Here is a 26,844-nt window from a genome sequence, read left to right as displayed (position 1 = left end):
GGGGCTTACACACATACATACACACACACACATTTAGACACACACACACACACACACACACACACACAACATACAGACACATACCCGTATTCGACACGAAGATACACATTTATTTGGTTCGACGCAAGTGCAGACACTGACACATACTCGCACTCGTACCATCTTTCTTTTTCATTAACGCAATGCACACACATCCCTCTTCTTCTGTGGTGAAGGAGAGTGGTGAGGCAGCCCAATCATCTACATGCTTTGATCTGAGATAAAGCATAGAAGTAGATCTGTTCTGATCATTCTTCATGCACAGATAAAGGGCAAGGCGAGGAAAATCACTCGCACACCTTTCACTCACGTAGCTATAAACAGACATAAACACACACATACATGCGCACGCCACACACACGCTCACACTGAGACCTTTCACTGCTGTTGCCTGGCAACGTGGCCGAGTGTCCAATCCGAGCTGAGAACAGTGGCCAGTGATGTCACAGCTGCTGCTGACCAGCAGGTCTGAGAGAGAAAGAGAGACAGAGGAGGAGAAGAGAAAGTTTGCATTGGAGAAAGAAAAGGAGGAAGGTCTCAAAAAAAAAAAAAAGAGAGACTGGGATGATGATGAGAGGGTTTGAAGGAAAAGAAGCACAGCAGGTGAAGAAGAGACCAAGGTGAAAGAGGGAACACATGGGCGGAAGGAGTGCAAAGACCATGGTTGCCAAAACTAAAGTACCCACTTCTTTGTATTATAATAGGGAGAATATGAGGACTAATTTAACACAGCAGCCTGCTTTGTCAGTGTACGTGAACAGTTTGGTCTAAAGCGTCCTCAGTGCTCCTTGAGCTGGCGATAAAGGCCACCGGTCCCTCCCAGTAGACCCTTCACTCTTGTGTGAAAGAGCCAAAGAAGAAGAAGAAGATGGGTGAGAAGAGCAAAGAAAAAGATATGGGCTTCAACCTTGGTAGCGCCGTGGGAGAGAGCGGTGTCTGTCTAGACAAGTCCAGCTCCCTATGGGCTGCCGAGATGATATAGAAAGGAGAGGAATGGTGTGAGAGAAGGATGGAGAGGCGGAGGGGCCAGAGGAAAAGGAGCGATTGAGAGGTATTAGGACAGGAGTGGAATAGGTGTTGTAAAGGTGTAGGCGGCGTGCATGTGTGTGTGAGATGGCGCAGGTCCCATGGTAGCCAACAGTGTGAGTGTGTTTTAGCCCCTGCTGCTTCTCATACAAAACCTCAACCTCTGTAGTCTCCACACTGCTAGACCTACTGTTTATAATCCTGCTACTCCTCATGGGGCTACACCTGCACACACACACACACACTGTCATGCACTAGACTGGATTTTAAATCTCTCACCTTGTAGAATAGAGTCTTGCTGTTGGACTGTGCATAGGCCTTGGTTGGTCCATCACTGAGCCGTGCTCTGTCCCCTCTATAAGAAGAGGAATATGATGGATTATATGAATTAGAGCCAGTGTGTGCTCTGGGCCTGAGGCTGCATTAGATATAGTAGGGCAGAGTTGCAGAGGGTTACTGAGCAGGTTTGGAGACCTCAGAATTGTCCCTGCAATGACCCGTTATACACACATTCTCTATCCTTCCATCTTTCTCTCCCCGTCCTCACCCCCAGCTAACATCCCTTCTCCACTCTTTTTATTCCTGTCTCTCTATCACTCACCTTCATTCCCATCACTCTCTCCCTTCCTTTTTTTCTTCACTATTCCTCTTTTTCTCTCTTAGTAACCCCCAATCCCCCCTCTCTGCCTCTCCCTCTCTCTGTGACAGTGGAGTGATTGATGGCGCTCTAGAGGCCTCCGCCTCCCCCCATCCTCCTCCCTGGGGTCCCACTATCAGATTGTGTATGTGTGTGTATATATATATATATATATATATATATGTATGTGTGTGTGTGTGTGTGTGTGTGTGTGTGCGCGCGTGTGTGTGCGTGCGTGTGCGTGTGTGTTTATTATCTTACGAACATAACTTCTAGCAGTGGCCAAAAAACACTCTTCATTAACATAGCTCATATTCCCTTATAGAAATAATAAAAAATAAATTCAATTATTTATTTTATTTTTTTCTGAGTTAATAATATCACAGTTCATTATGTAGTATATATTAATTTGTCAACTTCAACTCAAATTGTTTGCCGTCGGCCCAGTGTCATCTAAGTGGCAAGGCTGGAGTGTTGCTAGGTCTGGTCTCCATGGTAACCAAGGCTCAGACCTCCTTGGGGCAGGAAGGCCCCCCATGGCCATGAACTGTACAGTACACACACATAACCAGAGCCCACTTAGATTCACCAGCCCACTATTAGAGCTTCTCAAACAAATGTACACACAGTTACACACACACACACACACACACACACACACACACACACACACACACACACACACACACACACACACACACACACGTTGGTAGTGATGTGGGTAGATTGGGGTTTGAACAAAGGTCACGGCCAAAGCCAGGCTGCCCAGACGACCTCTGACCCAGAGACACGCCCCCTCTCCAACGTGCAGTCTGTCACTGTCCTTGGACAGGCCTGGCCAGTTGGTTCACTCCTACACACATCCACACACACACTCGCTCTCCACTGATTACTTACAAGTAGACAAACAAATCTGACCAATCATGTACTGATGAAGGCAGAAACATTATCGCATAAATAATCTGGCAAAACTGGCACAGACCTGTCTGAGCTATTTGTTTGATTGGCACCACAAATAATGGAAAAACTGAGCAAGCAAATTCAGCTACAGTAGTGTTTATTTTCATTTTCAAGTTATCTGTCAGTTATTTTCTCAGTTATGTAATTCATTGTTTGTCTTAAAAATGTCCAAAAATTGTGAAAAATGAGCATCAGAATTTCCAAAGTCCAAGATGGCATCCTCAGAGCTTATGTGGTCATCAGGTCACAACTCAAAGACAAATATTAGCTGATTAATTTCCTTTTGATTGATGCACAAATCAATCAACTAACTGTTTCAGCTTTAAATCCAGCCAATTTATTAAAAATCTTATGCTTTTGTGAGTTTGTCAGAAAGCTCTGTTTCAATCTCTCCAAAGTCTTTATACTGATATTGTCCTCATGGTAAATATATATTTACAATTCAGTACATTAGTGTTTGTGTGTATTTGAGGACAGATTTGAAAAAGATGTCTGTGTAATGGAGAGCACCTTGAGTGCACTGCCATATGCACTTCTTAGTGAGCGTCTATCCAGCAGTACATGGGGCTGTTGTAAATCACCACATAAAGTATTTATAAGGTTAAACTTGGGAACTCTGCTGCCGTTAGCTTTTGAATTAGTGAACTCAGACCAAGGGAGAAGGAAAGGGGAGGGAGGGGTGATCAGCCTCCTCTCCTCTTCTCTTAGAGGGATGGAGCCGGTCTGTTCATCAGAATTAGAGAATCAAGAGTGCCACCTTGTGGTGATCTCAGCCTACAGTCAGAGCAGCACATCGACACTTTCACATTTGAAAATCTAGGCAGTATTTCTGCTGAAACATGCTGTTCTGCTTCCTTGAGATCATTCACCGACCTTAATATTTTCACTTATTTAGGAGCATCTTAGTCTGTTAATCCTAGTGGGCGGCACTGTTAGTGGTTCATATCTAGGTTATCTGCTATATTCCACTTTCATGCCTCATCTATCCGTCACGTGTAGAGATTCATGGGATTCCTGTAGGTTTCTGTGGTGTATCTCTGTGTGCAACCCACAGTGTGGGATGGTCAGTGGTACAGTGAGCGTTGTGACAGAGTTTTTCCTTCCGCTCGGGGTAGACCAGAGCTGTGGCTGGCAAACTCAGCCGAGGATGTCTCACATCTTCTCTTGTTGGTGCCGACCTCCCTCAACAGACCACCTCACGCCCACTGATGTACTTGCTAGTAGCTACCCCATGAGCAGAGATATGACCGAGGAAGAGATGGTCATGACTCATGGTAGACAGAACAGGCAGCGTGTGCCTGTTAGAATAGCTTAGTGTTGAGGAAAAACTCTGATCAGCTGAGTTTTGGAAATGTTTTGAAGGTAGACTGGATCATAAATCACACAAATGTATCACACACTCTTCGGTCAGAATGTCAAGCCTGCTGTTTTTCTCTTGCGTCTCTGAGTGAGTGAGCGTGTGTGTGTGAGTGGCTGTTTCCAGCCGCGCCATCACTTTCCATCGGTACCCGTCATCCCCCTCTTTTTCACCTCGTCTATCTCTTCAATCTCCTCGCTCACTCACTCTCCCACTCTCTAACCTCTTGCGTGTCCCCCTTTCTCTTTTTTTTTTCTTTTGTATTGTATTTTTCTCTACTGTGTGTTGAGTTCCTACTTCTTTTGAGGCTTACTTCCTGTTGTGTTGCAGGATGTGGGAGGTGGGGCTTGGGGTGTCATGTGTGCAAGAGAAAGAGAGGGAGAGAGAGAGTGATTGTTTCACGCATATGATTTAATACACTCCTCCTTTTTTGGGTAGAGACAGTCAGAGAGAGGGAGAGTGAGAGTTTTTCTTTTACGTAGCGCACACACTCTCACACAGACACAGAAATGACCAAGACAGCAGCAATAGCATCAAAGGACTTCTCCACTATGTGGTTGCCAGGTGAGTGACTGTCTGTGCAGCCCTCTCTCTCTGCTGGCCTTCATTTACCAAGACCAATTAAGCTTTACGTGAGGGAGAGGGAACTCTGTGTGTGTCAGTGTGTGCGTGTGTGTGTGTGTGTGTATGTGTGTGTGTGTGTGTGTGTGTGTGTGTGTGAGAGAGAGTGTGTGTGTGAGAGAGAATGTGTGTGTGACAGAGAGAGAGAGAGAGAGAGAGGAAGAGAACTGTGTCTACGCTGTTGATTAATGCCACTGGGTCTAAGAAGCTCAGCTAATTAGAGAACATCAAAGAGCGAGAGGTGGTACGAAGAGAAAGATGGGGATGGATGGAGGGATGATGGATAGATGGACGCCTGTCGCAGCCAGAGGGAAAGGTCAGACACCCATAGCCCATAGCATGTCTCTGTGTGTGTGTGTGTGTGTGTGTGTGTGTGTTTATACTGAATACTGAATGCTAAAAAAGCTTGGGGGAATGCAGTGGAAGTTTTTTGAAATGTCTTCTGAAACGTACCAGTGAAGAAAAATCAGTGTTGCAGCTTGTGTGTCTCGCCAGTGTTTTTCTATATTGTGATTATTTTTCTGTCGTTAGAAAACACCTTTTCTTTTTATTGCCAAGTACCACGGTACTAATACATTTATGTTCAGTTTATAGATATTCAGCTGAAAAGGTTTCTTCCAGTGCAACTGGTGAAACTGGCGCAAACTTTCTGTGTTTGTGTGTGTGTTGGAGGTGTGGGTGTTGCTATGATTATTGCTTTGTCCATTTTTAAATTTGAATTTCACTGAATTCAAAGCACATTTTAAAGCAGTCATACAAAGATACTCTGTTTTTTTTTTGTTTTAAAAAAGGAAACTGTCATTCTCAGTATTTAAAAAATGATAAGAAGCAGGGTTAGCAGGGAAAGCAGAAGCCCTTCGTCCTTGTTTTGGTGGTCATCTCAGGCTGTGAGGAGTAGCAGACACAGTCTCAGCTGACCGACGACAAGTCCCAGAGAAAAGCACAGCACACTTAGCTGACTCACCAAATTATCAGAAATCAATTTTTAAATGTCAATTAGCTCATAATTCTCAGTCTTTGATGTCTTAAAATGGTTTCCAAAAAATGACATGTTTCTGTGACAGTTTGTTTATCAAGGAGTGATTCAGGGTTTAAAAATCAGCAAGTCATTTCTTAACTTGATGTGGTCACTGCTGTGACCTTCTGTAAGTTACTCTGACCAGGGTGAGACAATGCAATTCAAATAAAGTGCAATAGTTCAGAGACTTAAAGCAAAAAAAAAAAAAATTAAGTTAAATCCATTTATTTAAAAAACGAATTTTTCTTAGTAATAATTTGGCGTTTTTTAAAATTATATTTACATGCTGCTGTCTGAGGCCACGTTAAGGTGAATTGAACAGTTTGGCAGTTTTGCTAATTAGTGCAAAAATTAATAGAGAATAAATGAAGAATATTAAGAGTTTGCTTTGTCTACGGAGTGGCATTTGCACAATTTTAATTAATGGTCAAAATAGCCGTCGTGCCTGCGTGACGTACAACCTTATTCATCTGCTCAAAGTGCATCAATGCAACAAGTGGAAAATATATTTAACCACTAAAAATTAACATGTTTCTGCATATCGGTTCGAAAGGTATATGTCAGAAAGATTCTTATTGGCACAGGCCCATGTTTGAGAAATTAGTATTTTATCATATTATTTAGTTTCTGTTGATTGGTACACAGTCACATCTGTCTCTATTCCAGTAGCATTTGCTTTTATTCACTAGGTGTTTTATGAGCTCATATTTAACATTTTAAGTCCAGAGTGTCACAGACAAACCTGACAGACAACACAACAACATCATCCGTGGCATGGACTGTAACGAAATGCCACAACCTTGATGGTCATCCTGCTGCTGCTGTGACATCTCAAATTTTTCTTCAGCTTCTCACTTTATTGTTAGATTTTCTTTTTCAGTTCCAGGATTTCTTCTTAAATCCTGTCGTCATCTACTTATTCATTTATTTTATTTTCAAATTTTGACCTCCGCTCACTACTTTATCTTCACAGAGATGTGCAAAAGGCATTGAGCTGGATAGTCGACTCTCTCTCGGTTTTAAGTGGAAAATGTTTTTACAATCAAAATCGGCACCCCTCAGCACGGCTTGGTTTTTGAAATCCGTAGTTAGTTGGTGTGATGGCTCCAGTTCCCAGACACCCCCCTTGGTGCCACAGTTGCGTCCTGAATCAGGAAATGGGGTGAGGGGTGGTGGGGGGGTAGCGGGGTTCAGGTTGGTTGCATTGGAGTTTCATCTCAGCCAAAATACCCAGAGGAGAATAACAGAAACAGTCCAGACTGAGCACAGACACTGTTGTTCCTTGTTCCTTTCTGTTGCATCATTTATTCATGACACAGGATTATACAGCATTAAATTTGGTCTATTTAAGATACAGTGAGTAAGGTGTAGCACACTGCTCTCGCTGGGTAAAAGATAATCCCTGAGCTTTGCTTTAAGATTAGCATACGCTTTAACAGCTTAATGATGGATGAAAGAGACATAGTAATTAAACTTTGTACTTGTTATAAAAAGTTTCTGAACATGACTGTAAATGCAATTCGTACCCGATGTGAAAATACAAAACAAGGAGCCACTGTTAAGAGATGAAGCCTCTTATTCTCATGCTTATTCAATCATAACTTTACTGAAATTGTAAAAACATTTATAACATGTAGCTAACTCTGCTCTGTTTAGTAAGTAAAATTAGTAGTGTATCTGTGTGTGTGTGTGTGTGTGTGTGTGTGTGTGTGTGTGTGTGTGTGTGTGTGTGTGTGTGTGTGTGCGTGCGTGCGTGCGTGTGTGCGTGAAAGATAGAGTGAAAGAGAGCAAGGGAGAGTGAGAGAGAGAGCAAGCTAATATTAATAGCCTCACTGACAGTAAGTGTTGGGTTTAGCACTCTGCGTTCAACCCAGTACAAGGGGAAGTCAGGAGGGGAAGTGAGAAAAAGACACAGCAACTTGATATACTGTCCCACCACTGTATTACTGACCACATTATCCACCACGCTACTGTCTGTAGGCCATTTTGAAACATGAATCAAATCACACCTTCCCTACAAAAAAGGAGTACAGTACAAGAAAACTTCAGCTTTAGGAGCTCAACAATCTTCACTTCACCTGCTGATCACAAGATAGTCCAGTGTAAGAGAAGTGACATGTACAGTATATTATTAACTCTGTTGTGCATCGTGAGGTGTTACCTTTCAACAGGGTTTTAAATATGTGCATCTTGAGGGGAAGACATTGCATGTTGCTGCAGATTCAGTGGTTTTGGACATTGAGCAACATCGGACAGTTTTATGATTTTACTTATATCCAAAACAGGTTGTAAGTAATGCTGGAATATCCACAAATTGACCCCAATAATAGATTAACCAGATATTTGCATCCACACACCAATTTAGCTTTTTTGCAGAAGTCCATTTATTTGAGGGAAATCCTGTGGTCAGCATGCGTGTGTGTGTGTGTGTGTGTGTGCGTGTGCACCCTGACCCCAGGTTATAATCGTGTCGTGGCAGAGTATAGCTTTTCGAGATGATCGCCACTTCCCCCTTCTCCTAAAGACACTGCACGTACCAGAGTCAGCTGTTCTCACATCTGTTTCACTGAAACAAATGTGTTTCTGTGTCTCTCATCCGGGAGTGGCGCGTTTTATCTGTCGTATAGACTTTATTTAGACTTTGTATAGCACTGGGCTTTAAAACTGGCATCAGATCAGTGCTGGTCAGTGGAACAGGTTTGTAATCTTCTCCATGTACCACTGCTGCCCCCCAATGGTGAAAACCAGGTTATACCACTTTGTTATTGGCATTGCAGAAGGTCAAATAAGAGTAATTTTTGTATTTTGGGTGTTGTTTTGATAAAAGCACAGCAATATGGGGATAGCGAAATTACCATTTGAGGTCGTGTCAGCGCTCTCATCTTCAACATGAGAAACAACAGGATAAAGAGAGGACAAACAAAGGGGAGGGGGGTGAAAGAGGAGAGAGGAAAAGGAGGAGGGAGACTGAGAGTTTATTATGCAGGTGGCAGATATAATTAGTTGGTCGTTGGGCAGATTTGCATGTTTTCACAAAAGGGAAGTAGCTGTGTGTGTGTGTGTGTGTGTGTGTGTGTGTGTGTGTGTGTGTGTGTGTATGCACACATGCTTGTCAGGGAGAGAGAGAGAAAGAGAGAAAGAAGAGAGACAACAAAAAGTTGTCTTACAGTTTGTGGTTTCAGACGAATAAAAAGGCTTTTATAGTGAGACGATATTAGTGCATGATTAACAAAAACAAAACTACTATCACTACTACACACACAAGTATATAGACATGTGCACAACCCCCACACACACACACACACACCGCACATTCTCTCAAAACTCCACTCAAATTATTCACATTCCCATCTTTCCTACACCCTTTTCTGCCAAAAATGCTCCATTCTCTTTGATAAATAGAGTCAAAGACTTAAATTTTTTTGATTCCCTGCAGGGACTGTCCCAATCAACCAGGAAGTGATGTGGTCTTTGTAATGAATGACACACAACGTGAGACATTTTTAGTTGCAAAGCTCCCACGTAAACACATTGAGTTAAATTTAGAACAAGCAAACACCTTGGGTCAGCCTACTCTATGTTCAACCACTAATTGGAAAGAGTGAATGATTGTGGGCTGCACACAACCTGTGAATGATTCAGCTGCACTGTACAGTGTGTAGGCCTGCTCTGTGACCTGAAAACACTCAACCCTAACCTATCTAAGATCAACACCCAGGGCATCTTCTTTCCCCTCTCGTCATGCAGATTCTGATCGTCTGTTTCGTAAATGTCTATTATTCTGCTTCCGTCTGCTTTTTCTTGTCTAACTCAGAATTAAGACTCAGCCTGACTGACTGTTGTTTATCTGTGTGTCTTCCTGTTTCAGATATCAGGATGTCAAAGCCAGTCGAGGTCGAGAAAGTAGGGGCTGACTCACCACTGGAGGGCACAGGTAAGAATAAACAAATAAACAAATAAACACATCCACTTATGGGTACATGTATATTGAATATAAAAAGCTGACCGTGCGTGACACCATTTGTCGCATTTGTGCTCTAACACGCAATCGAGTTCTCACTTTTTCCTTTCCCTCCCACGCAGATTCTGAGCGGAATGGACCTGAATCAAATCACCAGGTACATCTGAGTCCTGTGATTATTACGTTTATCTCCCACCTCTTGCACCTACATAACTGATCCGCCAAAGAAGATAACAATAAGATGACGTCAGATGTCAATTATTTTGGAAGTCTAAAAGTTTAAATTATTTTTTACTCTATTTTTTATCTGTCATTTTATTATTAATTTTCTTATTTGTTTTTTTGCTAATGTTATTTTAGCTTTTTAAATGTATTTTATCGTATCTCATTGTCAGCTTTCTTGTTTGATTTTCCCTTTTTTCTTTTTATTTATAAGTATTTTGATCTGCAATAAGCAGTGTGAAAAGTGATATACAAATAAAGTTTGATTGATTGATAAAAGATTTCAGAACTGATAAACAGTCAAAGATGTGATTTAAAACAGAGAGAAGCAGCAGTTCCTCACATTTGAACAGCTGGAAATGGTGAAAAAAAAATCAATAAAACAATTAATCAAAATGATCAAAATTAATAAAAAAATATTTTCTGTTGATAAATCATCCATTTTCATTAGAAAATAAAATAGAATGCTTTTAAAGTTATTTTTGGTAATTTCTGATATGAAGTCATGTCTGTTTCTTCTCTTCTATGATTCAGTCAATGAAAGTCAATCCCTTTCCCCTGTCACCGACCCTGAGCAGCAGCAAGGTGAGTGTGTGTGTGTGTGTGTGTGTGTGTGTGTGTGTGTGTGTGTGTGTGTCCATTATACTGAACTGCCTGTGCATGTCTAGGCCTATGTTTGTGCATCTTTTGTATCTTAACATCACACAATAGGTTTCTTGACAGTATAGCTGCCTCAGCTTTGTATTCATTTCTTTGCACTGAATTGCTCTTTTGTCGCGCTCGACGTTGAGGTTCATAATGTGTCGACTCTCTACTCGGTCTCGAATGTAAACAGATTCACAAAGAGTAGAGAGTATGATGGCACTCTCCCTTCAGAGAGCACATTCAGAACTGAAATAAATCTATAATGCTACAACACACCAAACAGTGAAATCCTCCTCATTTGCATACCACAGGAGATATGTAAATCAGTGAGCTGGAGGAGTCCCCCCCTCTGCCAGTTCAAACATGCCTGATCCTGGGAAAAAGAGAGACTAGTAGACTCGTTTCCTGAGACACGTTTCTGATCAGCTTATGAGCGTTATTTGAAATTACACATAAACTTTAAATAATCAACACTGCCTATCATGACCTTAAATAGCCAGGTAAGTCAATGTACTTAACTTTGTATGTTTCTAATTGGCCCTTTTGACCAGTTGGTGTTTGATATGGTTTGTCTTTTTAGTGCAGATTTGCTTTTTACAATTGCATTACATTGGAAAGGAGCAGTATAACTACAATTTTGAGCAGTGCAGTAACGGGAATGTTTTGAGGGAAGAAAGGTGATTTAGGATTTATATTTTGGTTACATATTTGTTTAATTAAATTAATGTTCCTCTATGTTTGTCCCTGTGTTTCCTGTCCTCCTCACAGAATAAGATGGAGGAGTGCGGCGAGATGTCCCCAGCCCTTCCTCCCTCTCACGGCCCGACCCCATCACAGACGGCCCTACAACATACACAGCTCATGCTGACCGGCTCCCAACTAGCAGGGGTAAGACAAACTTATGTTACATGTGCAGAGACACACACGCACACACACACACTTTGCTTTGCTTTTACCTTGCTTGCTTCTCTTGTGCTTCTTTTTGAACACTTTGTTTCCTTCTTTGTCTCCTCCTGCCCATTTCCTTCTATATTTTCTCCTCTCCTCTCCTCTCCTCTCCTCTCCTCTCCTCTCCTCTACTCTCCCCTCCTCTCATCTCTTTCTCTTCGCCAGTTGACAGCTCTGTTGCCAGCACAGCAGCAGTTGTTGCTGCAGCAGGCTCAGGCGCAGCTCCTGGCTGCAGCTGTGCAGCAGTCCAATGCAGCCCACGCCGCTCATGCTGCCCATGCAGCCGCCCAAGCCAATCAGCAAGCTCAGGCAGCCGCAGCAGCAAATCAGCAAGCCCAGCAGCAGCAGCAGCAGCAGCAGGCGGGACAGACGGGTCAGCAGGCTCAGTCGCAGTCCCAGGGACAGGGACAGAGCACACAGGAACAAACAGCCCAAAGTGTCCCTGTCCCGCCTCCTCCACCCCAGCTTACCCTGTCCCAGCCAATCCAGCTGACCGCCCAGGTACTGACTGCCAATCAAAGCCACTTCCTGATGAGCGGGTTGATTGAGGAAACTGTATCAGGCCATGGAACAATTCTTCTTGCATGTGTGTCGGATATTTCCTGATTCACAGTTTCCACCTTGCATGAATACACATACTTTCCCTTTCTTGTCTTCATGTTATTCAATAACAAAGTTTTTCCTCTTACTTGTATGTTTTCTGAACGTCCAAATCTGCTCCTCTCCTCAGCTGGAGTCAGAACATAACATACTAACACGCTTTTGTGTTCCCTCAGACCTCTATCTTTCCTTATGAATTCATAAGAAATTATGAACACATACACTCTCTCTTGATTGGACAGGACATCCAGCAGTTGCTGCAGCTTCAACAGTTGGTGCTGGTGCCCGGCCATTCGCTCCCATCTCCTGCCCAGTTCCTCCTCCCACAGCCACAGCAGGCTCAGCAAGGTCGGGACACCTCTCCCATCAGATATGGATGTTAACATAAAATGTACTTTTTTTGTCATAACTACAGCTGATAATGCGCTTATTTTCCCATCAGGACTCCTATCGACACCAAATCTTATTCCGCTACCTCAGCAAAACCAAGGGAGCCTGCTGTCTGCTCCGAGTAGAATGGGACTCCAAGCACAGGTATGAGGAAACTCTCGAGCTTTAGCTTTAGTCAGTGGAAAAGGACAACCCAGTCCCTCTACCCATGATAAACAAACTTATTCCTCTCGCACTCTTTCTCTCTCGCTCTCACTTTCACTCCTCTGACGTCGTACCTGCTACAGCGAGATAAGAGTGTGGAGGTAAGCGGTGGTGGAGGCGTGACCACAATGCCCTCAGTGACCTCTCACCCCGAGGAACCCAGTGACCTGGAGGAGCTGGAACAGTTCGCCCGCACTTTCAAACAGAGACGCATCAAACTGGGCTTCACACAGGTACGGAGGGACACATGCAGGTCACACGTGTACTAAATGTTTCCTGTGTTTTGACTTGTCTACAACTTCCTTCTTCTATCTCCCCCATCAGGGAGACGTAGGCTTGGCCATGGGGAAGCTGTATGGCAACGACTTCAGCCAGACAACCATCTCCCGCTTTGAAGCCCTCAATTTGAGCTTTAAGAACATGTGCAAGCTGAAGCCACTGCTGGAGAAGTGGCTCAATGATGCAGGTGAGCTCTCATCAAAATAACAGCACTCGGCAGTTAGTCTCGTATATGTTTACAGAACCTACTTAAAGAGTATGGAAATTATAATTAGTCTGACATTCAGTCTGTTTTTATGTTTGTGTTTGTTTGTTTTTCTCCTTCAGAGACCATGTCCATAGACAGTACCCTGCCCAGCCCCAGCTCCCTGTCCTCTCCCTCTCTAGGCTTCGAGGGGGTTCCTGGTCGCCGCAGAAAGAAGAGAACCAGCATCGAGACGAATGTACGTGTGGCCCTGGAACGCGCATTCATGACGGTAATGGCGATAATTAACCTTATTATTTGATTTTTTGAATTCATTAGAAATGAGAAAAAGCTGATTAAACAGGATCCTTCACTCTCAAATTACCTCACAAGCTTTTCTTGGATTGATTGATTTTTGGCCCAAAAAAACAAAACTCATTTGTGACGGGGGTGAATTCATTTAATAACTGAACCTGCTTGATAGTGTTTTTATGGAGTCATTTATGATTTATGTCTTGGTGTTATTTTTAATGTTTTGAATCATGTGGCTGAAACATAGCGCTGATTAAATAAATCTAAGTTCCCGTCTCCCTCCCTCTCCTCCTGCAGAACCAGAAGCCTACCTCAGAAGAGATCCTGCTGATCGCCGAGCAGCTCAACATGGAGAAGGAGGTGATCCGGGTCTGGTTCTGCAACCGCCGGCAGAAAGAGAAGCGCATCAATCCCACCAGTGCCACCCCTCCCCTGCCCAGCCAGCCCCCCACTGCCCCACCAACGCACAAACCGCCCTGCTACAGCCCTCACATGGTAAATATCCAACCTTGACGTCCCTGATACACCTGTTACTTTAATGCATCACAGTCCTCAGGTCCCCTTCCTGTATTGAGTTCTAATGAATAAGTGGTTATTAACACGACCCTGTTATTCAGCTGTCTGTAATTTCAGAAACCTCAATGCGTCTCTCTGTCTCTCTGCCAGATGTCCAGCCAGATGTCCAGCCAGCTGTCGCAGGCCGTTACCAGTCTCAGCAGCACAACAGTGACCACCATGTCCTCCGTCTGCCCCCTGACTTCCAGCCTCACCTCCACCCACCCCTCTCTCAGCTCCGCACCCTCCCCGGTGACTCCTCCTCCCCGCAGCACGGCTAGCCCAGCCACTCCCAGCCACAGCACACTCAATCTTAACACAGGGTAAGATGTTGAGAACACGCCCCTCTCCGCAGTGAGTTACTTCACAGCAGGTGTGGTGAGGGCAGATTTGGTGTCAATTCACCCTAATTATGAAGAAAAAAGCTTACCTTGCCATTCTGGTGTTTACGGTTTTAGGCAGAGTTTCAACTTTCCCTCAAGTCCTATTTTTTCAATCTTTACACAAGAATTTCAGTCTCTGTTTGTGTGAACAAACGAGCACAACACTACGAATGCCTTCCAGGAGAGATGTCTGAAAACGTGTGCCGTTATGGCATGCCTGCTCTCTGAGGGGCACTCTGCTTTAGAGTATGGCCATTCAGAACAACTATAAACACACTAACCCTTCAGTGTAGCCGGATAACGTGTCAAACGAACTAGTTCTTTTCGAGCATAATGTGACGCTGAGATTTCTGCCTCCACTTCAATACAGCGGAGGTTAACTGAGTTTTGTTTGTGGTGTCGTTCGAAATGTTACATTTTAAAAAATTCAAGAGCAACACCTCTCCTGCTTTCTGCTGATGAAATAGTAGAGTGCTGCAGGGATGATGTATTTTTGTAGGCCAACCCGGAAATTAGCATCGCCCTGGTTCCCTCAACAGAAAACTTGTAGAAGCATAAAAAATGACAATGGGGTATTTATATTGTTGAATGTAATGTCTTGAGCTTGTGTTAACCACAAACCTTGTTTCAGGCATCTAACCAAAAACCCAAAGACTTCAGGATGAGGGAACCAGAGGTGCTAAAACTAATTTCCCGGGTAAAGGGCTCATTCCTGCAGCACCCTATAGCCCCTATTAAAACTGATTTATCCAAAGTAATTCGTTTCTGGGGGAAAATAACATGTTTCTGTTTCACTGTTGTGAGCACCACAGACTAAAGTCTAGTCTTCCTCAGTGTGTTATGGTTGGCTTCAAAAATCTCAGATTGGTGGAGAGATCGTTGCTGCAAAATCTGAACAAATTAAGCAAAACCTACAGTATCTGCTTTGGTTTGTTTTTTTGTAATTTTGGGGAACTGGCCCTTTAAGTATTAGGTCTATGTTTGCTTTTCATCAGAATTAGAATATTTTTGATTTAAAAATCATTCTTTCTTTGTCCTCGGTTGCCATCACAACTGAATAAATGTAGGCAAAACATTTAAACACACATTACAAACAGTTCCACTACACACAACCACATATTTCCATAAACAACCATGAATACTGCACTGCGCCATGCTCGGTTCACCTGCAGTTTGTAGTTAAATAGTTGATACTCTACACACACACACACACACACACACACACACACACACACACACACACACACTGATATCCCAGCAATGCCATTGGGTACCACTGCTTCCCCTGTGCAGCAGTGTATTCTAACACTGTGTGTGTTTGTGTGTGTGTGGTTCTTGTGTTCACAGCTTATGGCGTATGGGTAAAAAGAACGGTGACGTGTCTAACTACATCACCGATTTTGCTGCAAACTTGAGGTGAATACGACAGAGACACCTACATGCAGATATACAGCATTGAATCATTGCTATCCTGTATAATTAATGCACAGTTAATGAGATGTTTTGATGTTTTATAAGATTTTTCAACATGATCTGTTTCTTTCCGCATGTCTAACCTCTTTTTTAAATATTTTTTTTTTAGCATAGTTTACATCTGTACAGCTTTTTATATGTGCAGGGCTGAATTTGCCCTCTGTTTGTCTTTACTGCCAAACCTGCTTTTTTTTCTCACCTTTTCTCCTCTGCCTGTCTGTGTTCGTATATATGCTTGCACGTGTATGGTGCTGCGTGTGTGTATGTGTGTGCATGTGACACAACAGGAACACTGTGATGGGAGTTAACACAGGGATGAACCAAGCCCTCCTCGGTAACAATCCCCTGGCCACTATCCAAGGTGTGTGTGTGAGAGAGACATTGTAAAGCAAATGGGTTTATCAACACAATTGACAAACAGAATGTAATGCAGAGGTTCGAGGTGGAGGTGTTCTTTATTATTGCATCTCTGGAAAAATCTTCACAGGACACATAAAAACAAAAGAAAATCGTTTTTTAAGTTCTGGTCGCAGGTGATACATTTTCCTTCTCTCAATCACATACACAAACATATACACTCCTACACACACATAAATGCTCAAACTCAGCCGCATACTGTTCATGACACATCCCCCAACCCCCCCCCCATACACACATACACACACACACACACACACACACACACACACACACACCTCCCTACACTTGAGAACAGTACAAGAATAGCACATGAAAAAAAAATTGTTTACAATCCCGCAGAAGTGACCACCAAACAGTCCTGACCACCGTCAGCAGAGCTCATTTTTGATCATTCTTTGTGTTGATGAGGATGAGAAGGGGGGAGAGAGAGACGTTTTAAAAAGAGAAGTGGGATGGTGAGTAATACAGTTACGCATGACAGGTGCATCAAATCGCGCTGGTAGACTGCTGACTGGAGACACAGATGAATAGGCAGCTGCGGGTGTTTGCTCATCCACAGTGTGAAGCAGCCGAGGCAACAGAGTTGTGGACTTATTTCTCATATGTCGCCATCGACATCCATGAATCCATCCCATCAAGTGTCTGTGTGTGAGTGACGACGGTTACATTACTGTGTGGGCTGTGTTTTTGTGTGTGCGTCTGTGCTGTCTCACTCATCTTTAACCTTTCATCTCTTCATTTCATCATTAGCCAAATATGATGAGTGTTAAAAAGGAAAAGTCACCAAAAACATTTTACACACTTGTATACCGGCTTTGCTCTTCTTTGTGGTTCATTGAGCTGTTTTGGAGGATTTTTTTTCTTATTTTTATGTATATATCTACAACTACAAAGGATTTGAGATCATAAAACCATCAAACCATCAACAGTAAATGTCAGGTTTTGGTGTCAGACCTTCAGAATTCACCATTTCACACCACTTTGCTGTTCAGTAGTCATAAACCGAGAGATTGATCACTGAGGAGGCAGAAAAAAAACAGTTTCTTCACCAAAAGTAGCCACAAGACATTTTGCACTTCGAGTTGTAAACCAAAACTGTTTTATCGTTGCTATGCAATCACAAATGTGCTCACATGTACCATTTTCATAGTGAAAGAAGAAGCTCTCTATGAAACGTGTTTATAAAGGGGAAAAACAGCCACAGTTATCGACCTTGTTTCCATAACAACAGGCCATTTGTGTCCGCTTACTTTTACTGTGCTGTGTCTGATTCTACAAGATTAGCTTGCTACAGATATTAGACAATGTTCAATTATTACCACGGCCTTTTTGTCTCTATTGGCACAGTGTTGAAATGTGGTTGATGTCACTTTGTGCTTTCTTTGGAAAAGTTAAAAGTTTCTCAACAATGTCATTCAAGTGATTCCCCCCAGAAAAAACAATCAGGTGCATGCAGCACTTCTGACAGAATAACAAATCTTTTGACACCCCATGGCCACTCCCTGGGTTTTCCATCTAAAGTAAATGGTGACGGTAATTCTCCACCTACTTCTATTGAATACAACAGGTCTGGGCACTTTCTGTGGCTTGGCTCAGTGCTGTAGGAAATGATAAACATGAGTGGTGCACGATGAGGAAGGCTGACAGAAGGTTGATAGGCTGAAAAGATATTTACACACTTAACTCCTAAACAGACAAACACCTTGAATACGCTGAATATTATTTATTAATGACAGAAAAAGACAAACAATAACTTATGGAGAAAAAAAGGAGAGCAAGACTGTGCTTACATTTTCTTTGCATGAAGGGTTTGTAGGAAGAGGAGTAAGGAGGAGCTTAAAATAAAAATTACCTTGAGAAAGAGATGGAAGAAGAATACACATGGCCCAAAAGATAATAGCAAAAGCGAAATAGTTTGTTCTGGAATAGAGTGAAAGTGTCTGATGGTGGAATTTCCTTTAACTTTTTTTCTCTTCTCTCTCTCCCTCAGCCCTAGCAGCCAGTGGTGGCCAGCTGCCTCTTTCCAGTCTTGAGGGGGGCAGTAAGGTGATTCTGGGGGCCTCTGGGGGCCAGGGAGCAGGCCTCGCCTCCTCCCTCTTCCTCAACCACCCCGCCCTCCTCCACATGGCCCAGAACCCCGGCGCTGGACTGGTCAGTGCCGCCGTAGCCAAAGCCTCCCATCCCTCCCCCTTCCCCTCGGCCAGCAGCATCAGCCCCACCCCTTGCTCCCCCTCCCCTTGCTCCAGCCCCGCCTCTTCCTGCTCCTCCAGCGAAATGGCACACAGCCCGCCCTCTCTGGGTGGGGCCAAGATTGAGTGACCACGCCAAGGGCCAATCAGAGAGGAGGAGGAAGGGGGAAACGAGAACCTCGCCTTTCACACCAAAGCTATCTCTTTCTCTCTCTTGCGCTCTTCTTCCGTTATTTTTTTGCAATGGCTCTCTCTCTCTCTCTCTCTCCCAGTCTTTCGATGCCAAAAATACACAGAATGAAAGAGGAGAGAGGGAGGGAAAGAAGTGAAAGAGGGGAGAAGGGGGGAAAGGGGAAGATTGAAACCAAAAATCTTTATCTATCAAAACAGATGGAGAGGAGGCAACGTGGGACTTTTTTGTCAATAACGTGTGATATCGACATGGCACCTCTCCACTCTTTCTCTCTGAAGGAAAACAAACCAATGACTCTTTGACAAAGAGACGGAAGAGACAGCAGAGATGCATGTCGAAGTGCATAAACCAAAAATGACAAAAGATAACTTTACTATGTGACAAAGGAATGGCGGCAAGGACAAAAAAAAAATGGAGAGGAGGACTGTGGTTACGTTTTCTTTTTTTTCTTATTACTTTGAAAAGCTGCGGGTCTGAAGGAAGAGGAGTAGGGAGGATAAGTTTAAACCAAAAATTTACCTGAGGAGTAGGCGGAGGAGGAATACACAATGACAAAAAAAAAAAGAAAAAAAAAAAAAGTCAACCATACCAAAATCCCAAATACCAAAAATACGGAGAGAAAAGCTTTATTCAAAGGACGTGTAAATACTGAAGCTATCCAGGACCAGGACTCTACTGCTACTGCTACTGCTACTTACACATACACACAAACACATACACACATCAAGAGCCAATCCATCCTGCCATCTACTCATCCTGTCTGTGTCAGCTCATGTGTGTCTCATAGGTTTTCATGCTAGATATTTTGGATGATTTTGTAAAAGCCTGTTACTGAGGCAAAAGCTTGTGATTGCCAGTTCTGCTGTATCTTCATGCGTCTTATGCGTCATTAGTCTCTTTACCTACCTCTGGTTCTAAGAGCATAGAAAAGCTTTCCTCTCTCCTTTTTATTTCAAATTCGCCTGACAGAGTCTTGTTATTCAGTATCTATTTTTTACACTTTGTGAAGTACAGATGGGATTTTTTGTATTATTATTATTTATTAGTGTCATTTTACAATCCAGCTCCTATTTATTGTCACACACTTTTTTAGTTATACAGTATAGGATTTATATCATCATCATTGTCATCATCTTTATCTTCATCATACATATTTGTGTCATCAACGTGCATTTTGTCTTGAATGTGACTCTTCTGCAGGAACAGAGATGACGTAGGTGAAAAGATGTCGTCTCAGTCCTCACCAAGTGCCAGTAGATCAGAAATAGAGTTGGCACTCTGCAAGTTGATTTCAAGGTGTGAATGAATTTATTAAGACCTAAGCATGTGGCATTTTGTGCTCTTAATCAGACCACTCTTTTCCTCACTCTTAAAGATAACCCATTATCAGTGACTCCATGGCTAAATGAACATGCCCTGGAAACTTCACACACTGAAAATGACGTTTGTTAAGAGTGGCGACCATTTTGAAAGTATGAAATAGGGCTGTGATTGGAGATTTAAAGTAATAAACATTGAGACTGAAGGCTAAATAAGTCAATAAAGCCAAGTTTAGTCACAGCTGGCTCTCATTCCTGCCTCGTCAATCAGCATAGACGCCGCGACACCTGTCTGTCTAGACATGTTTACTGATATTTGTCTGTTTCCATCATCACTCCATCAGTCACATTTCACTGTCATTTTCCACCTCAGACTGCCATTAATTCTCAAATAGAAACCAAAGCATTCTCAAGGCCGGCCTCGTCTTTAAGAGCCTCAGCCCAGACATATGAACACAATAAAGACACCAAGGGGGTGGGATGCAGCGGGGGCTGAGAACAGGACATTACCACTGGAAGCCCCCCTGGTGTAATCCCCTCCACCTGGCCCGTCGCGAAACCCACGGGGGAAGCTTTATTTAGGGAACTGATCCTTTACTCCGAACCCCCAGAAAGAAGGGTACGCTGGGACAGGCGAGGGAGGGACACACTGTAGTGAGGGGGAGCAGGTGTCACACTTTTTGTAAGAGGAAACCAAAAATAAACCCAAACCAAAAAAGAAAAAACAAAAAAAACACACAACCCAAGGAATGACAGAAGCAAACCAAAAAGAACCCTAACCAAATGTGGCTGGAGGGAGGAGGGGAGGAGGACAAAGTGCAGGTGTTGAAAGAGATGAAGGCGTCGCATCGCTCTGCCTGTCTGTCTGTCTGTCTGTCTGTCTGTTAGCTTTAGGGCTGCAGCATTCGCCCCATTCTGAAACTGTGTAGCATGGATAGAGAGATAAATAAGACAGGCAGATAGACAGGCGAGCAGAAGAAGGACAGACAATTCCTCCCCTCCTCTGCCTCTCTCCAGCTCAGCTCTCTGGTCCTGGATGGAGCTAAACGCAAATGACCTCACTGAACTGAAATCTTCTAAAAATTTGTTTTTATTTTTCTGTTGGTTGGTTCTGATTGTTTTATCTCTGCTGTGTCTCTTGATGCCGTTTTATGTACTGTACTTTAGTGCTTATTACTCATTTGGGATAACGTACTCGCTTACTTACTACAAGAGCTCCTTATTTTTTTCGTAGTCGTGCTAGAGATTTTTATCAGGTGGTTGGAAAAAATACTGTGAAAATTTAGCTTCCAGATTTTTATTAGATAAAGAAACAGACTGTCTTGGCAGAAAAAAGACAAACACAAAAAGCCAAAAACAAAGAGTTGAATAGCAAACCTTGAAAATGCCAAACCAAATACTGAACTAAACCAAACACATGTAGAGAGGAACAGGAACTGCCTTCTCTGCATGAGAGCAAAGTAATGGGTTAGTGTCAGTTTGTCTGAGGTGAAAGCGTGTGTTTTTCTGTATATGTTAATGGGATGGGGAAAAAAGAAAAGAAAATGAATTGGTACTGCAGTGATGACACTTAAAGATGCAGAATGATACACACAGAAACAGCCTCGGTCAAGCTGACGGTTTGAAAGTTGGACGTAGACGTATCCAAAGAATATTTGGTTTGGTCCACACCAGAAAAACAGTTGACACGCGAGAATCGTTTCACGAACCAAACTTTAGATGTGGGGTTTGCACCTTAAAGGTGAAACCTTTTCTCCACATTGACTCTTAGACGGAATGTATCTGTTAGTGCTTCTATAGATTTTGTAGAAAAAAGATCTATGTTCTACTGCTTACTTATCGCTAATGTATTAAAAAGAAAAAACTTACAAAAAAGACTTTGAGAAAAAAAAAGATCCTAAAAAACATTGATGATAATAACTTGATTTTAGACCAAAAATTTTAACTATCTCTCTTTGGACTTTTTATTTCTCCTTATCAATGATGATTTAGACTTTTGATTGTACTATTTATTCAGGTAGGGTTGATTTATTCGCTTGTATTCTTTTTTGTCTTGCTATTTATTTGTTAATTTATTTCTAGAGGTGCTTTTTTTCATATTCTGGGACATATTTTGTGATGGATTTTGGATTTTTTTGCCCCCTGCTGAAGTTCTTTCTTACCTCTTAAACCAAATAATCCTACAAGAAATGCAACCTCGGGTTCTGTGGGGACTTAATAAGAGAATATGGCTGATTGGACGGTCGGCCATAAAGATATTCTCTTCCTCACTGAGACGACTCTCGTCTTAAAGGGGAGGGGAAGCTCACAGTAGTGAGAGGCAGCACTGTGTGGATGAACACCGTGAATTTGGTATTAGCTTTCCGGACACACACTTGCCTTTGTGTCTCCTGATAATGAGACAAAAAAAGGCAAGTGAAATGAAATTCTGTTTCAAAGCATAAATATGATTTATGTGTGAAAAAACTGCCTGAGTTACAGCATGAGGTGCTCTCTGAGGCACAGTGCTGCTTCTGTTCTCTATATTTTCTCCACAGGGAGAACACACTGAAAGCTTTACAGCTACACAACCAAAAACACAAAAGAAGAAGAAGATCAACTGGGGCAAAGACTGAAGTTTTTTACATGATAGAGAGGAAAGAAGGAGGCAAAAGAGAAAGAGGGTGATTTTGGATTCCCAGCCGTAAATTACCCTCTAACTTCTCAGTTTGTCTCTGTCTCTTTTTTTATGTTTCTGTATCTCTCACTTTTCTGTAAATTGTGTTTCAACTTTTTTCTTCATCCACTGTAGGGTGTAAAAGAGAGATAGTTCATCATATACCTCATATTCTTTGATGATAAACCAAATAGATGAATGCTTTAAAATGCGGGGTTCACGTGGGGATCAGGGTACCGGGATGGTACGTGTGGACGGTGTGTTTCGTGTGGCCGGGAGCAGACACAGTGAAGCCAGGTCAAAAGTCATTGTCCTAATGGAGGTAACCACAGAGGCTTAGGATCGATCTGGGAAGTAACAGATCATTGAATAGATTGCAGCTTTTTGCCATTGGGCCCAGAAGGTGCCATTTAAGGTCAAAGGCGGAACTGGTTCATGCTCCTGTGCACAAACACACACACACACACACACACACACACATACCTTGTCCCCCTGGAATACAACCCCCGCTGTCTGTGTTGAGCTTTGAACACAGCCCTCTCCTCATATCTGACCCTCGCTGCTTCTTCCCCGTCAAACATGGACAGTGGGCTTAAAGCTGCTCTTTGGCACAGATCTAGGATCAAACCTGGATCCATTTTTGGCTCAAAAAAAGCTTTTCGTTTTGTGTCTCAGAGCAACTTTATCACCAAGGTCGCCGAGCCCTCTCTCGCCTTTAGGTCTTTATTGCCTGATGAGGGGGCACATTGACCACTTGATGTCCGTGTGTATCAGGGAGTGCCGCAGGGCAAGTAACTGGGGAACGGCTGAGACCGAGGTTGCTAGGTGACGCATCCAGACACTTCTCACGACTCTGTGTTTGTTGAGAAAGTGGAAGTTGAAGGGAGAGGTGTGCATTTCATCAAACCGAGGAAACTGAAGTGGAGAGGCACTTTTCTTGGAGCCACTGGGTTTTGAGGGACTGGGTGTCAAGTGCAGGTCTCTTTGGTGGGGATACCCCCTTAGTGAATGATACCAAAGTCAATGCCCTGCCACGGGATGCAGCACGATGCACACGCTCCCTAAAATCCTGACGTCCACCTAAGTGCTCAGAAACTCCACTTTCCTCCATATAGATGATCTGCCAGCAAATTCATTAGCATCTCTTTCTCCACGCAATTACATTTTCTCTGTAGACAAGTATAAAAGTAGCTTTAAAGGAATAATTCATCTTTTTGGGAAATACCACTCTCATATCTGTATGGTAAATATGAAATTTGCCAGCACCCTGTTAGCTTAGCTTAGCATAAATACTGGAATCAGAGGGAAACAGCTAACCTGTCAACTTCAAACCGCTGTGGTTTTTGAACAGATTATACAAACAAGATGTAAAGTCACAGAGCTTAGAGGTGCCCTTTATCTTCAGAGACAACTGACTACACTGAGTCATCATGTCAGTAGCCTTTTACACTGGAGCTCCACTCACTGGTGACTAAAAGCACCACTGCCAGCTCAGCCTTGATACACAGCGTGTGACTGCCTGGTTAACCAAAAAAATAAAATTGTGTGATCACTCTGGTGCAAATAGGAGGCTGCTCAACTTATAAACAGCCTGTTTCTGTGCTGAACTGAAAGTAGTAGCTCTCAACAGACTGAACTTAGCACTGAACATTACAGCGTTATGAATGGGAATGAGTTTGCTTCCTGCTGTTCACACTGTAGTGCATTTGAACAGTGAGTGCTCGACTCAGAAGAAGGGAAAAAAAAAAAAAAACAAGTGAACAAACTGTATAGTCGGTGACTACACATATCCGAAGGGAGTGAAGTGATTTGAATCAGCAAAGTGATTCATAATTTCCAGCTCATTTAGACACAGCGAGGGCAGTTGTTTCCAGTCTTTATGCTAAGCTAAGGTAAGCAGCTCCTAGCTGTAGCTTCATTTTCACCATGCAGATACAAGAAAGTGAATAAGCATATGCTCTGATAATGTGGAACTATTCCTTTAAAATGCAAGAATCAGTGTTTGAGCTTGATTGGAATCAGAAGGAAAATCCTGATGAAAAGCAAATAACTCTGAACATGAAGCCATGAGAGATGTAACTGTTGTTGGAGTAGGAGAGACACGGCGAGCAAAGAAAACAACAAGCTGCTACTTCTTCCTTCACCCACTCTCATCCACACATACACACTCTTCCTCTCTCTCTCTCTCTCTCTCTCTCCTCTACAATACAGCTTTAGTCCAAAGGTTCTGCAGCAACACAGCAAAGCGAGTCAGATGTTAAAGAATAAAACCAAAGAGCTCTAACTTGACCTTCTCTTCAACACAAAGCCTCCACTGCATCCTTCACTTCTCTCTATTCCACCCCCATCAGTTCTCCTTTAACTCCTCTGTCACCTAGCGAGCCGGTCTTTGAAGCATTAACCTCAGCTATCCAAAGGGAAATAATAATAATAATGATAATAATGATGCTAATTAAGATGATGATGATGATAATGATGAAATGTATATTTTTAAGTATTTGTCATTGGAAAAATAATCTTAAGCTTCTCATAATTATGATGATCATGATGATGGCGACGACAACGACGACGACAACGATGATGATGATGATGATGATGATGATGATGATGATGATGATAATGAAATTTCTCTTGGTATCTTTGTAGCTGTTCTGATCCTTCTTAAGTTCTTGTCCTTTCTGCTCGTGCTGCCAGAGTACTGCTTAACTCCCATCAGGCCACCCCACCCCCCCACCCCTTTTCATTTTGTTTACCCCGATGTTTGGTCCTAACGTCTAACTGTCTGACCTTTACCCCTGGATGTTTGTCTATGTGTGTGTGTGTGTGTGTGTTGTGTGTGTGTGTGTGTGTGTGTGTGTGTGTGTGTGTGTGTGTGTGTGTGTGTGTGTGTGCGTGCTGGCAAACACTGACAAGGGGAAGTTTTAAATTTTCTCTGGAAGTGGTGTCTTCTTGTTAGCTGTTAAAGAGGGGAGGGCTTCAGGCAATTACATGTCCACCTGTGAGCAAGCGAGCGAGTGTGTGGTGTATGTGCGCGACTGGGTGGGGGTTGCTAGAAAATGGGAAGGGTGTGGTTCGCTGCAGCAATTTGCAAAAAAGACAAACAGTTCTTTGGACAGCAACAAGCCCCCAGACATGACCTGTACTTTCAACTGTAACGTACTGTTTGCCAACTTCCTAGTACATGTAGCTTTAATTCCCCCTGTCAAAACAGTCAGCTCGTTCCTTTATTGTGTGTGTGTGTGTGTGTGTGTGTGTGTGTGTGTGTGTGTGTGTGTGTGTGTGAGAGAGAGTGTGTTTGAGTGTCATCACTCATCCCTTTGTGTCTTCCATCCTGTGAGCAGTCCCCCCTCCCACCTTCCATCTTCTCTATCTGCACCCTTACCCTCCTGTCTCCCACCTTCTTCTCCCTTGTGGTAGCAAGTTAGCCTTTTAGTGTATTTATCTTGAAAACCAAAAAAAAAAAAAAAAAAAAAAAGAAAAATAACTCTGCTTGTTCATTGTACAGTGTTGTTCATTTTAAGTCATTTTTGTAACTGAAAGTGTTTCATTCATCCAAATAAAACAGGAGACAAAAACTGTACAGACGACCCCCCTCGCCCCCCCTGCTCCTCCCTGCCTCTTGTCTTGTTTCTTAGTCTTTTCTGTCAAGCTCTGCTGTGCACACACGTTTTCATGTTGAACCACAGGTTTCGCTTGGTTTGAAGAAATCTCATCTGCGAAACAGGAAATGTGCCTCAGCTTGTCGTGCTGGTCTTTAACCAGAGGAGGGCGCTGTTAGACTGAATATCTCTATTAACAGCGGCACCACTCTGCTGATACTCTTGTTGCTCTTTGACCCGCTCCCTTGGGTACGGAGGACCACACCTGTCATGGTAATAGTTTTGAAACATATCATTAAGATTACAGATTACAGATTAATCAATTAATCCATAAATAAATAGTGTAAATTTCACATGAATTGATATTTAAATGGAAATAAAAAGAAGAATTATAAAAGAATTTACAGATAAATATATTAAACTCTCGATAGGTCAAATTAAAAGGGATTTATCGAAAATACATAAATGTCAATAAATACATAATTCAGAACCAAACCAAAATAAATAATGGACTTTAAGAGGCTATTTGAAAATGCAATTTTAAAAGAGAAATAACTATATTTATAATATTATATTTTGTAATTATCTTTTGTCCATTTAGATATCAACTAATGCACTACTTAGTAATTTAGTCAATTTATAAATGGATTAATA

General features: G+C 42.6%; 1 protein-coding gene across 6 annotated transcripts in view; it reads left to right on the top strand.

Annotated features, from left to right (window-relative positions):
• The window catches only part of pou2f2a (POU class 2 homeobox 2a), a 47,077-nt gene extending 20,899 nt beyond the window's left edge, over positions 1-26,178 (top strand). Inside the window, exons 1-16 of one of the 6 annotated variants that reach the window (XM_056380218.1) lie at positions 4,471-4,583; positions 9,527-9,592; positions 9,742-9,776; positions 10,376-10,426; positions 11,255-11,374; positions 11,600-11,935; positions 12,277-12,382; positions 12,477-12,568; positions 12,712-12,861; positions 12,953-13,094; positions 13,235-13,383; positions 13,701-13,898; positions 14,070-14,281; positions 15,689-15,757; positions 16,102-16,175; positions 18,225-26,178. In XM_056380218.1, the coding sequence (XP_056236193.1) occupies positions 4,529-4,583; positions 9,527-9,592; positions 9,742-9,776; positions 10,376-10,426; positions 11,255-11,374; positions 11,600-11,935; positions 12,277-12,382; positions 12,477-12,568; positions 12,712-12,861; positions 12,953-13,094; positions 13,235-13,383; positions 13,701-13,898; positions 14,070-14,281; positions 15,689-15,757; positions 16,102-16,175; positions 18,225-18,553 (2,184 nt within the window). In that variant the 5' untranslated portion in view covers positions 4,471-4,528 and the 3' untranslated portion in view covers positions 18,554-26,178. Of the gene's footprint in view, positions 1-4,470; positions 4,584-4,695; positions 4,957-9,526; positions 9,593-9,741; positions 9,777-10,375; positions 10,427-11,254; positions 11,375-11,599; positions 11,936-12,276; positions 12,383-12,476; positions 12,569-12,711; positions 12,862-12,952; positions 13,095-13,234; positions 13,384-13,700; positions 13,899-14,069; positions 14,282-15,688; positions 15,758-16,101; positions 16,176-18,224 lie in introns of those variants that run through there. The other 5 variants (XM_056380217.1, XM_056380216.1, XM_056380221.1 and 2 more) reach the window with 5 other exon arrangements.
• Positions 26,179-26,844: the final 666 nt, after the last annotated feature.

Source organism: Seriola aureovittata, chromosome 7 (assembly GCF_021018895.1).
Source record: "Seriola aureovittata isolate HTS-2021-v1 ecotype China chromosome 7, ASM2101889v1, whole genome shotgun sequence".
In the NCBI taxonomy this organism is placed as follows: Eukaryota; Metazoa; Chordata; class Actinopteri; order Carangiformes; family Carangidae; genus Seriola; species Seriola aureovittata.
This window is presented reverse-complemented; position numbering and strand designations above follow the sequence as displayed.